General features: G+C 46.4%; 1 protein-coding gene and 1 long non-coding RNA gene across 4 annotated transcripts in view; one reads left to right on the top strand and one right to left on the bottom strand.

Moving 5' to 3' along the window:
- The window catches only part of LOC135907201 (phospholipid-transporting ATPase ABCA3-like), a 314,412-nt gene that overhangs the window by 14,558 nt on the left and 282,123 nt on the right, over positions 1-17,731 (top strand). For all 3 annotated transcript variants that reach the window (XM_070525182.1, XM_070525183.1, XM_070525184.1), the window contains exon 3: positions 11,289-11,627. In XM_070525182.1, coding sequence (XP_070381283.1) covers positions 11,289-11,627 — 339 coding nt within the window. The remainder of the gene's footprint in view (positions 1-11,288; positions 11,628-17,731) is intronic.
- Positions 11,623-16,434, bottom strand: LOC139049600 (uncharacterized). The gene is made up of 3 exons (XR_011508413.1): positions 16,204-16,434; positions 15,862-16,128; positions 11,623-11,765 (listed from the first exon to the last, which is right to left on the bottom strand). It is a non-coding gene; the product is annotated as an uncharacterized lncRNA (long non-coding RNA).

Genomic DNA, 17,731 nt, shown 5'->3' on the forward strand with positions numbered 1-17,731 from the left:
AAGCTTTGCTTGTGTCAAGACGATGTAGAAACAAAATTGATTAGACGTGAGTATGTCGTCAACAGGTGAAGGTAAACAGAAAATAATGACGACACGGCACGGGCGCCGGCTTCTGTCTGAAAGCTTATTGCCATAATTCAAAGCGCTGTAAGAAACTGTCAGCAATACATTTCGAGCTGTGAGTCAAAGCTCTGACGCGATCTTCCTTCCTTTGTGTGGAGCCTGATTTCTTCCTGCCATACGCAGACATGCAATTCTGCTGACTCGCCTGACCTAATATTCATGGATTAAACTCGCGGAGGAGCTCAGCGAGGTGGGGGCTCACCACGAAAACTGACGGGGTAGCCCGGCTGCCCTCTTGTTGTCATCACAAATACATGGAGAAATGAGCAGAGATCGATTAAACAGGCGATCGGTGACTGCGATGGACTGCGAAAGACCGGAGGCTGCAAGGATTTTATCTCCGTCTTTCATCACGCTGTCAGCCTCGCCACCTTCATCGTCTTTCTTCATTGACCCGAAAAGAAAAGAAAAAAATTGGCACTAGCTTAGCACGGCTATGCCAGGATATATGTAGCAAAAGCTAAGGCATAGCATGGTTAGCCTTGTGTAATCTTGATTGCAAGTCGATGTTCGTCTGGTTGTCTAGCTATGTTGCGGCGTTCAGCCAGTCATTCGGCGCGCTGTTCGCCTGTTTCCTAGGCGATTCATTTCCTCTTCATCTCGTTACGATTTCGATTCCAGGTCTCCTCCTGCTTATCGGAATTGTCGCCGTCCAAACTACCGCCTCAACTGTGGTTGTGGCGCACGCGAGGTCTCCTTTTCAGTCCTACGACATGTTATCAGGCATGCGACGCAGTTGGCGAAGCGAGTGGAGGCGAGCGCAACGACGAGGAACGCGGAGTATCGTCATACCAAACGGCGGCGGCAAGAAGGCGCGGCGATGCGCAGCGGCAGAACAACTGTGGCTCGGTGCCACTAGTGGCGCATGCGCAGTAGTGACTAGGGAGCGAGAGAAAGAGAGATAGAAATATCCGCGGCGAGGCACGCGTTGTGACGTCAGGTGCCTCCTCGGAGCACCGCCAAGGCGGAATCGCAAGTTCGGGGCCAGTAAAGCTTTCGCTTTAAAAAAGAAATGCGTGCGCTGCGCCAAATGCCTCCGACCTCGCAGCGCAGCCGCTTTTTCGTTGAGGACTTTCTTTCTCAAAACATTACGCCTCATTCTGTCGCCTAACGCCCATCGCAGTCCCCGACAGCCTCTCCAATCTGTCTCTTTGCGATGAGTAGCCCTTATAGTAGCGCACAACATTATGTGGCTATCGAGGGAAGGCTACGGGTGCACGCCCGCTGCTCACTGGTTCCCGCGCCAAGTTGTCTGGCAGCGTTTGAGAGCGCTTTTGGCAGCTCGGGACAGACGCTGGATCGACGCAGCTTCACGTGTGCGACGGTTTCGCGTTTACACCGACTGAGAAGGGAAAAGCCGCAAAGTAAGCAAACCTTTACAGTCAGTGACGTGTTCAGTCTTACTTAACTGTGGCTAATAAGTTGTTTACGTTTTCTCTTCTCAAGCATATAAACTAACAAGGATTACAACGCGGAACTCTTTCCAGAAGCGCTCTCACTTGAGGTCCGCTTTGCCTCCGTAGAGCTTCCGTTCAGAGCCACAGAAAGTTGTCCGCGAGCACAATTCGTTCAACTTACATTATTTGAAGGCACTAAAAGCGCGGCGCGTTAACCGGCAGTCACGCGGTATTTTTAAAATTTGGGGCACCTTAAAGAAAGGCTGTAAAAAAGAAAGGCATAGAAAGGCTGTAAGAAATTTTAAAAGGGCAGTTGGCATAGGTGAAATAATCCGATGTCTCTGAACAAGCGCTACAACTTTTGTACTGAAACTTTTTCGCTGTAATTAATATTTTACAAGTTAATTAAGCAATCCTTGTTAATTACCCAGCCTGAAGGACTGGAAAAAAATATCATGAGGTGGCAATTCGACATGCGTAGTGCCTGTGCTTTCTTAAAAAAAAAATACTTGGCCCAAGTTAGCTGAAACACCCTGTATATAAATATATATACGGACAACCTTGGTGAATGCGTAGGAGCACCTCCGACACGAGCAAAGGGAGACGGCAAGGAGTGCTGCTAGGAATGTCAGGTCGTTGTCTTGAAGCATGCCTCATAATCAGACCGTGGTTCTGGAACGTAAAACCCCCTAATTTATAATTTTGGATTGTTTTGGAGCCTTGCTAAAGAAACAAACAGGCAAGGTTCGTGGGAAGTAAGCCCTGGCAACCACGAGATGGGCGAGCGGGAAGCCCTATGCAGCCGAGCGCGCTGACAGTATGAAAAAAAGAAAAGAACAGTAGAGCGATGGTGTGAGCCGACCAGCGCGATGGCATCCCTATAACTGCCTCACAATGTAAACAATGCCTTGAAATGCCCGATATCAACGCAGGGCCCATTTCCGAGTAATGAAAGGGCAGATTCGTCCTCGAATGGTAGGCGAGGAGGGGTCAGAGGATGTTGCCTTGCCGAGGGTAGCTGGGTTATGTCACGATTCCGCCTGTCGTTCTTTTCGCTCATCAACCAAACTCTGAAGAAGCCCTTTGACGGCCTCTCATGTGAAAAGAACGTCTCATTTTGAATAAGCAGCTTCAGCGAGATTCTGAAAGCGCTGGCGACCGGCATTTTATTTGCGTCTCCAGTATGTATTGAGAGTATCTCAAAAAGTACAATGATTCTCGCACGCGAAGTCTCCGGTTGTCTAATTGCTGACCGCAACCCAGACCAAGGGATGACAGCGACGACCTAACAAGGTTCACAACTGCCAATCGCATCAATGACATTCTGTAAAGTAAACTTACGCAGCGTTTTTTTTTTAGCTGCGCACTTAATGTTACGTTTTTCATTTTGTTACGAAGTTAACTTGTTTAATGGGAGACTTCAAACTGCTGCATTTTGATTTCGTCTATTTGGTGAAGGGGAAGAAACATCAACATGTCTTTCGCTCAGAAAGATTTGTAAAGGCCACCAAGGTTTACTTTAGTACTATTTCAATTAGGCTGCCATACCATTTCAAGCCGTAGGCCGCGCATTTCGAAGTTGTAACCGCGAAAAAATATATGCTTACACGGTAGTAGGCGCGGACACTCCTATGAGCAGGCCTGTACGCATATATGTATGATAAATCAATGTGACATGTATACTTATTTTTGATAAATCAAGTTTTGTGAGAATTCAGGGTGCTCTGCAAGGTCACATAAACAACATTGTTCCATAGCATTTACGAGATGAGTGTATTTGCTCACAACACCTGCTAGTGTTGGTTCGTTGTGATAATGTATCCTGAAGTCTGCTCGTCCTCTAAGCAACTGTTGGTGACGAGGTTACCTGGCTACACTTTAATAACATGTCATACCGACACGTCTGCCTAATCATCATCCTGGGCACCAAACACTCAGAGGGTAAACAGCGCAGACAACAGGTATAGTGAAAGGAGCGGACAGATTCGCGGTCTAAAAAGCAAACTTCTATGCTTGCGAAAGAAAGGCACATAATGCAAAAGCACAACGCTGTCTAAAAGTGCACGACGGACCGGCAAGAACCCAAAGTGAAAGCAAAAAAAAAATGCACCCCGACTGTCATTTACGGTGCGTTCACAATTGGCCTTGTTTCACCCCAGAGAAAGCCGAAAGTTTTTCCGCTTCTTCGGACCCTGCAATAGCATGAAAACATCAAGTGATAAATTGAACATGGTGGCCAGAGTGTGAGTTGGGGATGCCTATTGACGCAGTAAATAATTACACCGTGCATGCACTGCCTCTACAAGGACACGTTTTAAAGGAAAGCTGAAACGGTTTTGAAATTCCATGAATTACTGGTGTTGCGAAGAACAGACCTATTAATTTACAGTTCTGAATTTTTTGTTCGTTTTGTTAATATAAGAGGCGGAAATTGCATTCTAAATCTCCCCGCGGACACGCCCCCGTTGCTTCCTGGACTGCCGGGTGAGGAGGCAGCCGGAGGAGAGAAACGGCGAGAGTGACGTCATTGCCGGGGAGCGAGCCGGCGGACCGGCGTGCTGGCATGTGCTGACGTGTTTCTTTCCATCCTGCACTTATGCTACGAGAGATCTGCCGCCGCTGACGTTTGCTTTCTTTTGCGATTGTCGTGAACTGTGCTTCCTTTCTCTTCTGCGTGAGTGCCTGAAGCCAAGGGCGCCCAACATGCCTTCCTCATTTGCAGCATTCGGCAGTGCGAACACACGCGGGCGAGACGATGTGGTGTTTCACATGTTCCCAAAGGACAAGACGCTTGCAGCGTAGTGGGTCCGTGCGGTGAGGAGAGAGAATTTCGTGCCCACGAAATCAACTATGCTGTGCTCGGACCATTTCCGCGACAGTGATTATCATCGAAGCTTGACAACGATGCGGGGAATCGGTATTCCGATTCCGGTGCCCACATTGATGCACTCGAGAAATGCGAACATTTGAAGCCATGAACGTCTGCTAACACAGTTTTAGCGCAGCCGGATAGCCTTACGAGCAATGCGGAAACGCGTTGTTGCTAGCGTTGCTAGGCTTGCCTAGCGACATTCGACGTATGGTTGCAGTTACCGTAAAGTTACCGTGTTTACCACACAGTGGTGCTAAAACTGCCTAATATCTGTATGTCAACACTAGCATTCAGCTCGCATACCGATTCTTGAACGAGCCACAATCGCGAAGTCTTCGAACCATAGTCTGAATATTGCACATGTAATCCCCCTGGCCATCTCGATCTGGATGTGTATGATAAGCAACTTCCATGACTGTACATCGCAGCACTGTATGTGCGCGCTTTGGGACGCGGTACTTATGTTCGCGATCGTGTATCAACACGCAAAAAACCACCGAATTTTAAACAAGCAGCGGCAAGGTGCTTGACATCGCGGAATTGGACCCGTGTTTACAATCTAATGAGAAGTTAGTGCTTCGGAATTCTTCCTGCAGCAAGTTCCCAGTGACACTTTAGTGCGTTTTTTCTCCTGTTATTGCAACGTGCAGCGAGATGAAAAAAGAAACATACGTACCAGTTAATATTTCCAATGCGCGAGAAGGTTGACACATCGTTCTCGCAGTTGGCACACTCAACATCGTCGTTGCCGCGATCGTTTTCTGTATCGCCTGTCGGTTCGAACATGTAAGGCGAAAATACAAGCTGTCCGAGACAGCGAGAGCGTTCCATGATGCTTACAACTCATCTGTGAAGCCAGACCAGAACAGCGTGCTACGCTCTGAAACGACGGCGCCGACTGGTGATCCCCGTGAATGACGTTACAGCGGTCCCGACCAATCACGGGCAACAGCGGCGTTCGCGCGATGCCCCGAGGAGCTGGTGCGCGTTTTCTTGCAAAAAAAGAAGAGCCGCTTGCGTTTATTTCCGCCCTTCTTAAACTAGATATTCGTGTTTAATGGACTAAGAACTGTAGAATGCCGAAGGGAAATCATTTTTTTTCGAAAAGTGTTTCAGCTTGCCTTTAAGGGCCTGGGAATCAGCAGGAATTGCGACAGCGAAGCTTTACCGTGTCCCAACTTCTCCGCTTCGGCAGAACCGGCCGAATCCACTACCGCCGCTTGCTGGCGATCCAGTTTTTTAGCTGCTCCTAGTGCATCTCCAGAAAATCACTATTAACACTTCCTTGTTCCTCCTCCTTGATGAGTGCTGAAGAGCGGCGCTACGGAGCAGACGATAAGCCAAGTTGCACGTCTTGACTGATAGGCCAGTGAATGAACGTGGTACTTGATGTGGTGGGGTGATGAGCAAACCACACCCACAATTAGGCGCGTAGTAAGAAGAGGTCGCGAAGGCGGTGGCGGCAGTGGCAGTACAAAGGTTAGCAACTAGTGGGGTAATGGGCAAAAAAGAATTTCCACCCGCTTTGACCTAATCGCTCTTTTGCTGCTTCCAAAGCATTTACACACTCTTAAAGCCAGTTTAGACCATCGTCCTCTTTGCTATGTATGTCACCTTGTCCTCTGGCTATTTTGTTGTCACTCCGTTTTCTTTGGAATTAGTCGAGTAACTTATATATAGCGTTGTGCCCTTGGGTCTCCTGACTTCTGTGCTGTAGGACACCGAGTAAAACTTCGTTGACACTCAACGCATCTCCCAAATTTGTTCACTTCTAACGGCGTCTACGCTGTTTGCCCTGTCGAGCGTCCACCGACTAGCCCAGCTTATGCCCTGTTCCATACTCAGTAGGAAACACTGGAAACACTAGAGATATTCATTTCACAGTTCGCATTTGTTACCAAGCAATATTGCGTCACGTGTGAAAAGAAAGGCACGGCTCTGTGTCATCTTGCGCGACGTGGCATTAAGTTCCAAACTTCTCTGTCGCAAAGCACTAACGCATTTACTATATTGAAAGCATCGCGCGTCTAAAGCCAGCCGCATACTTGGCGACTTCGCAGGATCGCAGCTAAACTTCCAGCGGAGCTATATCTCTCCAGCGGTTGGGTGAATAATTTCCGTTGAAGGTCTTTGTCGCGTGCTCTTTCCGCTCTCTTGTGGGGAGCGTGTTGCTGCTCTTCGAGACCTCTCTAATGCTAACATCAACCAACTAGCCAAAGTACACTGCTTAATAATTGCCTAAAATTAAACCCATCACGTTTTAAAATTCTGCTCGCATACGGACGAGAAGAAAGGGGGGTTAACCGAGGGGCATGATTTTTTATTCAACATATCATCAGAAGTCAACAAAGAAAGACGCCTAGGAAAACATTGGGGGAAATTACTTGTGCCGAATAAATGAAATAAAGAAACGACAAAAAATAAAGGAAATGAAAGTGAATGAAAAAACAACTTGCCACCGGCGGCAAGTTCTTTTTTTCATCCACTTTCATTGCTATTTATAATTTTTTTAGTTCAATTAGTAAGTACATTTCCCCAACATTTTCCTAGGTGTAGTTGTTTGTTGGCGTCTTATGATATGCTCGCATACGAGGCTTTCTAGAATTGTCTTAAGAAATTTGTAGCAAAGGCATTACTACAACCGCGCACTTTTTAGCTTCTCGTCCGCATCAGCCATAGTTAGTCAGATCAGCTGATTAGGCTAAGAATCGCTTTCATGCACAGTGTAAACCAAAGGCCCCGATCAACTCGTATTACTTAATCTTCCCCATGGGATAACCCAGAACTGAACCCTTATTTAGAATGAATGAATGAATGAATGAATGAATGAATGAATGAATGAATGAATGAATGAATGAATGAATGAATGAATACTTCAAATTTGTAGAAAAATGTCCTGCGTACTTAGCCGCATTCGTGGCCGAATGGTTACGCGAGATTCTGAAATGACGATGTTAGAAACATTGAGAAATACTATGTTGTGCTACCTGGTGGGATCAGCAAAACCCGTCTATCCTGCTTAACTCAAACGTGTTTTTAGAGCTGTAGGATCCTCAGGGCTGGAATTTCGCTCCATGAGGTGGCCCCACGACCGGCAGGGTTATCTGACTGAGCTAGCCGGGATGCTCGGTTGCCATAATCAGAAGTTCGAATCCTCGTGTTTTTTTTTTTCATATATGGAGAAGGTAAGCTAAAATTCACTTCTTCGAGTAGACTACATCTCCAGGCTTGGAGTGGCACCTGACACAGCAATAACGCCGAGAGCCAGTGGGGCTATACTAATCCAGGCACAACCACGTTAGAAAGACCCACTACGCTTCAACAAAAGACACTTCCTCACCAGAACACGGACTGGCCTCCTTGGTACACTATTAGGCCACTCCCTTCCAAAAAACTCATTCAGTCAACCAATGGCCCTCAGTCCCCAGCACCTGCGGAGCACTTGACCAAGGCGGTTCTCAGTCTTATAACGTAGCAGAGGGTGCTAAGAATCTCTGGGCTTGGTCATACCGCCAGTGTAAACTGACCTTGGCAACATTTAATGCACAAACTCTCTCGACTGAAGCTAGCTTTTCAAGGATCTTGAACTGTCAGGCATTGTTCGGGATATCATTGGCCTAAGGGAGGTTAGAAGAACTGGCGGGGCTTATACAGTGCTGACTAATGGCCACGTCCTCTGCTATAGAGGACTTTCAGATAAGAAGCAGTGCGGAGTAGCATTCCTAATCCATAAGGACATAGCGGGGCAAATAGTCTACGGCAATAATGAGAGGGTAGCAGCAGTCGTAATAAAACCTAATAGAGGGTATAGATGAAAGGTAGTTCTAGCCTGTGCTCCAATCTCCAGTCATGATGATGATGAAGTAGATCAGTTTTATGTGACGATGTCGAATTAGCAATGAGAAAAGTGCTAACTCACTATACTGTTGTGATGGGCGATTTCAATGCAAAAGTGGGGAAAAAGAAAGCTGGTGAACAAGTACTTGGCAACTACGGCTTCGATTGCAGGAACACTAGAGGAGAGATGTTGGTAGAATACGCGGAAAGGAATAAGGTGGGAATAATGAATGCCTTCTTCAGGAGGCGTAGCAACAGAAAGTGAAGCTGGGAAAGGCTTGATGGTGAAACACGAAATGAAATTGATTTATACTTTCTACCGATCTGATCATAGTGAAGGATGTAGAAGTGTTAGGTAGGGTAAAGTGCAGTGATCAAAGGTTAGTGAGGTCTAGGATTCACCTCAATTTCGAAAGTGAAAGAATAAAATTGGTCAAGAAGCAACAGGCCAACCTGGACGCGTTAAGGGTAAAATCAGACCAGTTCAGGCTGATACAAACAAATATGCAGCCTCCTTAAAACAGAGGGATCAGGAAGACAGTGGTAATGAATGAAACCGTAACTAGGCTGCCTGTAGAAGCAGCTATTGAAGTGGGAGGTAATGCACCAAGGCAACCAATATACAGGTAAGCTCTCCCTAATAACGAAGGACCGAATCAAGAAATTACAAAGAATGAAAGTGTCCGAGTCAAGAGATCAGACAGTATTCGCGGAACTGTCAAAACTACTCAAGAAGGAGAAAATAAGGGATATTCAACAGCTGATAATTACACCTTCTGTGGCACTGGGAGAATCATTTTTTTAATTTCATAGACGAATGTTTGACCTAGCCATGCTTGTCAGTGGTAAATCAGATGTGCGTAGTTTAGCTCCTGTTTCGTCTTGCATTTTGTGTTATATACTTATTTTACAGTCACCCTTCGTGTATATATTTGACGTGCGATAGCTAACAATAAACCGGCGAAAGTTTGCGCACATGTGTGTCTGTTTTTTTTTTACTTTATAGAACAATATAGCACAGCAAGCAGAACGATTTCGTATATGCCCCATGCTCCGCTCTTCGGCTTTCGCAGTCCCCTTGTTGTCTTTCTGCTAGTGTACTGTGTTGTCCCTGCTTATTTGGCGCATTTTACGCTTTGCTGGCACATGATTTTCATAAAATATATAAAACTTCCCTCGTTCAGTTCACAGTGGACACCCTGGATATCTACTGCGTGCCTCAAAAAATTCATTAAAGTAGACAGGAAGTGGGTATTTAGGGGTTACATGCAAAATTCTTACACTGTGCACAAGCGTTAAAGAATTGCTCACACGTCCACCCTAACGTATTGCCTACGTTAAATGCTTTCAAGCTCCGTGGCACCTACAGTGCTGAAAACGAGATATTGCGATTACCGGCCGCGTAATGCTGTAGGACACTAGCTTAGAAATTTCCTTTTGGCAAATTTCGCAGTTGCTTGACACTCTCGACACGCTACCCACACATCGTTCAAAAGATGCCCACATGTGGTTTTGAAATTTCATTTTCGTTGCACGGTGAGACATTTCGGTGCACTGAGAAGACCTTCTGCAAGGTGCGTAGTATTCGCCGTCGTAGTATTCGTGGCATTCCTTCTGCTTGAACTGCACGATTGTGTCGAATGGTTCGAGTTGGGGGAACTTACTCTACCAGCGCATTGCAAAACGAAGACAAGCTGATAACTGCCAAGAGACAATTATCGATCGGCTCCGAGATTTCGCCGAGATCTAATCACGTGACGCCCCCCCCCCCCCCCAACTGCCATCTGTTGATTGGCGAATGGGGAAGTCGCCGTTTTGCTCCGGCCTGGTCTCGTCGCAGTATCATAATTGTTCTATTTGCTTATCGACACGGTTGTCAAACGGAGTTTGCTTAGGCGCTGGGCCTCTACTGCGGACGGAGAGCGGCTACACATCTAGCTAAGCCGAAGATACCACCTGCTGCTTGAAGTCTGCAAGCAGGTAGCCAGTTACCATTTCTCAGCTAGCTCCTAAGGAAGGAGGTCGCCGCATAAAGTGTATCCCAGCTGGTAAGATAGCGCTTGTAGATATCCTACACGATACGCAGCGTCTTCCCTTGACGAGGGATGAGATCGGAAAGAACAATATAATCTGATTCAAGCTGGTTCTGGTACCCACAACGCTCAGAAAGTCACCGATACTGCGCATGTCACAGAACGTGACAGAATACCGGTTGATGAGACAGTGATGAAGCAGGTGGCAGCTGTTTGCTGCAGGGGTTGCGGGAGCTTGCGGCAGGAACGGCCATGATAGTGGTGGGCCTGCTCTTATCGCATACCAGTGTTCCCTCGTCGTGGCTTTCTATCAGCTGTCGGTCGAAAGGCGGTCGAGGGTTTCTAAAGCGAATGTGTTTTGCGCACCGTCACGGGACTTTCGCGATTGTGGCTGCTGGCTACGCGTGTACAGCAGGCTTTCACTGCCCCAACATCGCACGGAAAAAAACAGAAAGAAAAGAAAAGCTGAATTTTGAAAATTCGAGATTTTCTTTACGAGCCTGCACATCTCCTGCGTAATTTTCATATCAAGAACTATGCACATGTTGCAATTTTTTATACCCTGAAAAGGAGCGCCCTTTGTCTCGTGCGTCACAGCCCTGCCTTGAGATGCTATAGCAATTTCTATTGTGTATGACAGCGAGCTCCAACTGCACCTGCGATGAGAAAAAGCGTAGTTGAAGCTGTGTAGACCAGCTGCGTTGGCCAGAAATACCTCAGAATAGTATTGACAACACCTCTGAAACTTTATTCAATTTGTTGTTGGTGTCATCTATCGCCGCTATCATGACCTTTATTTGCAGCGGAATGTCGGCAAACTTCGTTGCTCCTCGACAAAGGTTCAACCTCACCCGTCAAATGTGAAGATCTTCGCCTCTGAGCCAAACGCCCTTTACACAGCCGCAAAATGTGTAAAAACGTTTATAATGCAGTTCTGTTAGATGTAGGCATCTCGCAAGAGATACCCACAGGGGTTACCTCCGATTTATTTTAAATCAACGTTCGCTTCTCTCTTTCTCTTTCCAGGTGTCAGCGGCAAGCGTCGGGAGCCCTCGCCTGACATCGTGGAACGAGGCGCCCGCGTTGTCGGCTCTCTGATCGGCGCCAGTGCCAGAGATGACTCGCGCCAAGGATCTGGCTCCGTGAAGCTGCACCCAGAGGCCAACGCAAGCGCCGTGATTGAAAAATGCAAGCAGCTGATGGACGTCTCTTCCCCAGAGACCCCGTTGTGCGTGAATCTGTCTGGCTCGGAAGGTCAATCGGCTAGCCTCGCGATGACGCTGTACTTTTCCTCAACATCCCTTCTACCAGACAAGAGGAACCTCTTTCCCCTCGGCTCCTTCTCCTCGACCGAATCGTCCTTCGGTGAGTCGGTGGCTGCGGTCGCAAGCGGCCTCCTTGGCGCTGTTGCGTGGGTTGTCACACCGCTGTGGAAACCAAAGGCCTTAGTCACACTTTTGTGCGTAGGTGATTTTTTTTGTGACCGCTGGTCGTTCGCCTTCCCTGTAATACAATACAATAATACAATACAATCTTTATTGTGCATAAGGAAAACAAAGTACATATAGCAGGCCTACCAAAGCCTCAGAGGGCTTGACTGGCAGTGCCTGACAGTCAGGTCACAGAAAATTGCACAGAGTTAATAGCGGAGTTAGCTATTAGCGGGTCGGAACAAAATGTTGAACAGTTATACAAAATGGTACATCAAACATCGACAATTTTAAGTTGTTTCTTAATCTCACGTCTTGTGCTTGCTTCTAATACAGACGCTGGCAATTTATTAAATAAGGTTGGAACATAGTATTGCCGTGTTCTCCTTCCGTACTTTGTCGCAGTCTTGGGGATGACGTAGGGTTCCTTCGGTCTTAAGGAGCGGACAGGCGTATATCGTGTTTTAAAATCGTTATTCCAGAAGTGTTTAATTACAACACTTTCGATAATCAGAGAAGTGAAGTTTGGCAAATTCAACAACCTAAAGACGCCTGTATCTTGCTTTGGACACAAATCGTAAGCCACTGTTGACAGCAGTGAACGTAAAATTGAATTATTTCTTCAGCTCCACCTAAGAGTACAATGGCCATACACAGTCAAGCCATAACGTAGCACACTGTAAGCTAAAGCATGCACAATAATTTTTCGAACGGAGATTGGCATAAGACATCGCATATTGTATAATACACTGGAGACCGCGCGCAGCCTTTTACAGATGTGTGATAATTGAGAGTTCCATAAAAGATCACAGTCAAAAAGCAACCCAAGATACTTAACAGAAGATGCATTTTTAACAGGTTGACATGTACATACAAAACAGTCTGATGTGTGCAAGAATAATGGTGTCGTAGGCAGGATTTTTTTCATGGGGTTATGGAAACAGACAAGTCGCGTTTTAGAAGGGTTGATGCTTATTAAATTAGCCGCAAACCAGTCCATAGCTTTAGTTGCTTCATTCTGTAAGGAGCTGATTGCATCAGAGTAATTAGTTGCACAAGATACAAGAACAGTATCATCGGCATATTGATATATATAATTACCTACTACATTTGACAAATCATTCACATAAATGTTAAAAAGCAGGGGGCTTAATATTGATCCCTGAGGGACTCCAGAATGAATACTGGTAAAAACACTTAAACTATCTCCCACCTTTACACACTGTCGCCTATCCTGCAGAAAGTTAGTAAATTTAAGAATGACCCACGAAAGCCTAGGAGAGACAGTTTCTGCAACAAAATCTCATGACAAACACTGTCAAATGCCTTAGAGGCATCCATAAAGAGGGCACATGCTACCTGGTTACGGTCTAGTGTCAAGTTTAAAAGATCAGAGAAAGCTTCTAACAGCGTTTGTGTACCTTTCCCCTGCACAAATCCATACTGATGTGATGACAATACATTATGTTTATCTAGAAACTGTGTTACCGTAAGAGCCACATGTTTTTCTAATATTTGAGCTATACAGGGAATTATCGAAATAGGTCTGTAATTTTCAATACTATTGCGTGCACCTTGCTTGTGGAGCGGAATTACAATTGCGGTTTTCATATCAACTGGAATCACACCACCATCCAAAACAAAGTTTAAAAGGGATAGCAATACATGTTTAATTGCGTCAAAATTTCTCTGAAGTTCACTGACAGAAATTTTGTCGAAGCCAGGTGATTTATTCGTCTTAAGACAATGGACCTTAATTCTTCAAGCGATAGTAAAGGAAGATATGCGGAATCTAGCAAGCTATCTGTTAAAGTACACACCGATGGTTGCCGTGTCCTCGATCCCGAGACACTTGAAAAGAACTGATTAAATAAGTTTGCCACAGTTTCCTCGTCTGCAGAAAAATAAGATGCAAGACGCTGTTTAGGCGTTGAAATGTTGCCGCCTCTAAGGTTATTAGTTAGGGACCATGTTTTCTTTATGTCAGATCGAGCGTCTTGAAATTTATTTCTAAAATAAACGCGCTTCGCAAGTCTGATCATTGCATTCATTTTGTTTCTGGCACATTTATATCTTAAGCGCATGTCGTTGCAGTTTGACGACCGCTTGGCCTTGGTCCACAACAAATCTTTTTCCTTTATAGCAGCTAGAATTTCGCTGGTCATCCATTTCTGACTCAGGTTACGTTGCCTGACTTTGACAATGCGTGTTGCCGCCTGCCTAAAAGCATCAAACACAGCTACAAATTCACGGTACATGTTTTCCGGTGACACAGTGCATAAAGAATTATCCCAATCATTTTTCTGGACTAGTTTATCAAAAAGCCTTGGGTCAATTATACAAATTTGTTTGACAGAGTTAATAGCCTCCGATAACAAAGGATTCACAGTCTGTTTCAGTGAACAGCAGACGAAGTAGTGGTCAGCAAGCTTAACCTGTGCAATGGTAAATTTTACTTCCAGATTATGGGCTCTAACATTTACGTGATCAATGCAGGATGAAACAAGACGTTGAGATAGGAATTCTTCGCGAGTTGCTGCATGGATTGTCGTTTCAATTCCCCATTCAGATAGTGTATCTAAATAATCAGCAACTATTCGTACTGTTGGACGTAACGTATCTATATTAATGTCACCTGGGAGGCAAATACATTCATCGGTTCCTAAACGTGATAACGCGGAGTCGAGCTCATCCAAAAAAAGACGCCTGTTACCACATGGGGGACGATATACAGAAAGCAAGGCCAATGAAAATCGAGGATTTGATAAGCGGAGAGCAATAGTTTCGGCATGGTCGAAAGGCAAGTGTAGTTCGGAGACTGACCAAGGGTTTTTTTACGAAGACAGCCACGCCTCCACCCTTCCGGAGCGGACAAAAAAAGGAGAATGACTGATAGTCCGGTAGCGCGAAACTAGAAAATAGACCTGGCTAGATATTTATCTCGGTGAGTACGATGACATCAAAAAGCAGTGAAACAGAAGATAGAATGGCTACTAAATGGTCCCAGTGCCTACGAATGCTTCTGATGTTTACGTGAGTAACATGAAAAGCGTCATTACCCGGATAACAAAAAAACCGCGAAACTTCTAAAAGGTCTTTGCAAACCTTGAAAGTAGTAGCCATGACTAGGTAAGCTTCTCAATGTCCAATTTTCTATTAATTCGAACGAGTGGAGCGCCGTCTGCTTTCCTTGCAAACACCTTGCCATTTCTTGTCCAAACGTATTTGACGGACATTTCCTTTGCTTTAGTGCGAGCTAGCCAGAAGAGCTCACGATTAACCCGTGTGAGGTTGTCATTGAAATACAACCGTGGAAAATCATTCTGAACCAATCTTGGAAAGTTTTTACGTGATCGAAGCCATTGTTCCTTCGCTTCAACGGAACACATTTGGACAAGAATAGCTGGTGCAGTATTGTCCCTACTGGGTAGACGGTGGATAGCAGAGACTTGAGTTGCCGCAAAGTTAGGTACCTCAAGTTGTTGAGCAAGATCACTGAGGAAGGATTACAAATTCTCCTTTGGCTTGCTGGCAAACCCGTGTATCTCAAAATTCTTTCTCCTACTATACTGCCCCATTTCATTCATTTGCTCACTTATCTTGTCGATCAGGTCTGACTGGAACTCGACAGTAGAAGACAGTGAGTCAACCTTAGAACGTAGTTCCGCCACCTCCGTCTGATTTTTGTTGACTGTTTCCAATACCGAGTCATATTTTGTGGAAAGAAATTCTATTGAAGTCTGCACTACCTGTAACGAGTTCTCGATCTTTCCAACTGAGTCCTTAAATGTTAGAAGTTCCTATACTTTCGTGGCGAGTATTTCTACGCTAGATGCAAGTCGGTCAAGTTTCTCATTTACAGCAGTAAATTGCTGTGCAAACGATTCTTCTTTTGCGGTCTGTGTGAAGTCTCCTTGTGTGCTTTTTTCCGGTCGACATGTTTGGCACAGCCAGGTTTCACGTTTAACTGAACTCATTTTTGCGTAGCTGTTTTCAACTACTGTAGAGCATCGTTTTCCAAGGTGGAAAGCTTCTTGGCAAGCCGAACATGTTAAAAATTTCGCATTCAAAGGTAATGGCTTAGAGCAAGCAGCACAATCAGAAGGCATTTCTGTGCAGTCAGCGGCAAAAAATTACGATAATAAAATAAGTAAGAGCAAAAGGCTCACCTGCCGAAAGGCATGAAATGATTAGCTCCGGGTACGTATTTGCCGCTGACTGCAAAGAAGCCGAGCGATGCTGTTCCTTAAGTAGGCATTCCCAAGCGTCTGGGGTGCAGGCTAGGTGACGCCCTGACGAGAAGGTGACAGCTTGCGGACGGAAACTGCAGACGGAAGCACACTGTCTGCGCAGACCCTGCGCAGATCCAGGTTCACCGATGCCAGCGGCTGCACTGCCCGTGTCTCAGTGAAGCGTCCGATGACCGCATGCCGTACCTGCCGAAAGGCATGATATGATTAGCTCCGGGTACGTATTTGCCGCTGACTGCAAAGAAGCCGAGCGATGATGACCTTATGTAGGCATTCCCAAGCGTCTGGGGTGCAGGCTAGGTGACGTGCTGACGAGAAGGTGACAGCTTGCGGACGAAAACTGCAGACGGAAGCACACTGTCTGCGCAGACCCTGCGCAGATCCAGGTTCACCGATGCCAGCGGCTGCGCTGCCCGTGTCTCAGTGAAGCGTCCGATGACCGCATGCCGTACCTGCCGAAAGGCATGATATGATTAGCTCCGGGTACGTATTTGCCGCTGACTGCAAAGAAGCCGAGCGATGCTGTTCCTTAAGTAGGCATTCCCAAGCGTCTGGGGTGCAGGCTAGGTGACGCGCTGACGAGAAGGTGACAGCTTGCGGACGAAAACTGCAGACGGAAGCACGCTGTCTGCGCAGACCCTGCGTAGATCCAGGTTCACCGATGCCAGCGGCTGCACTGCCCGTGTCTCAGTGAAGCGTCCGATGACCGCATGCCGTACCTGCCGAAAGGCATGAAATGATTAGCTCCGGGTACGTATTTGCCGCTGACATGCGGAGCATTCGGATTCGCTAGCACGTTCTTCTTGCGAACAATCCTGCCCTTAGAGGTTCTTGTGCATGCTTGCCCTTTTCTCTACCGCGAGCTTACCTGCCAAGCGCGTACGTAGAGTGCATTGTGAATAATAGCGCTAAACACACAGGAACGCGGACGGCGCAAGGGCCAGCTGTTGGTTTATCTGCGGTGATTACGTACGGAAGAGGGATGGAAAAGCAACGAGAATATTTTAAAGCGATATTCCCGTTGTGTGTACCCCTCGTCCGTCATGCGTGTGAAGCCGGCCACATAGTACCTATATATATGTATAAATTGTAGCGTATACCCTGCTGGAGTATACAAGCTGAATAAGATAGAGGCGGTTGCACTTTACGAAAACGCAAGCGGCGACGCGTGATGCCGAGACGAACCTCGTTCTCCAATTCTTCAGTCTTTTGCTGCGCCACACCATGTGGCATTACCCCTCTTCAGAAAAAAAAGAAAAGAAGAAGAAAGAAAGCATATATAGGCTTGACCTGAGAACGCCGAGATCGTCTAGGACGAACACATAGGCTGTAGTCACAATCACTGTGGTGTGCGATATAGTCACAGGGCACTGATGGACGAGCAACCACAAAACTAACCTAAGCGGCTGAAAACATCGAATATTAGGGGCTATAGCACGGTTTCAACCACACAACGCGCACAAATTCAGATTGCGGTTGTCGACGTCGGGAAGGCTGACTTCCGTCAGGAAGGACTTCGTAGTTCACGTCACTAATTCGTTGCAACACTATGTAAGGTCCGAAGTAGCGACTCAAAAGCTTCTCGGATAGTCCTTTTCGGCGCACGGGAGTCCAGACAAAAACTTGATCACCAGGTTAGAACTCGACATGTCGATGGCGGAGATTGTAAAGGTGCGCATCGATGCTCTGTTGTTGCTTTATGTGCACTCGGGCAAGCTGACGGGCTTCTTCCGCGCATTACACGAAAAGTTCGGCATCTTGGGCGAGGTCGAGATGATCGATGCTGTCG

This window comes from Dermacentor albipictus, chromosome 9, assembly GCF_038994185.2.
Source record: "Dermacentor albipictus isolate Rhodes 1998 colony chromosome 9, USDA_Dalb.pri_finalv2, whole genome shotgun sequence".
Taxonomy (NCBI): Eukaryota; Metazoa; Arthropoda; class Arachnida; order Ixodida; family Ixodidae; genus Dermacentor; species Dermacentor albipictus.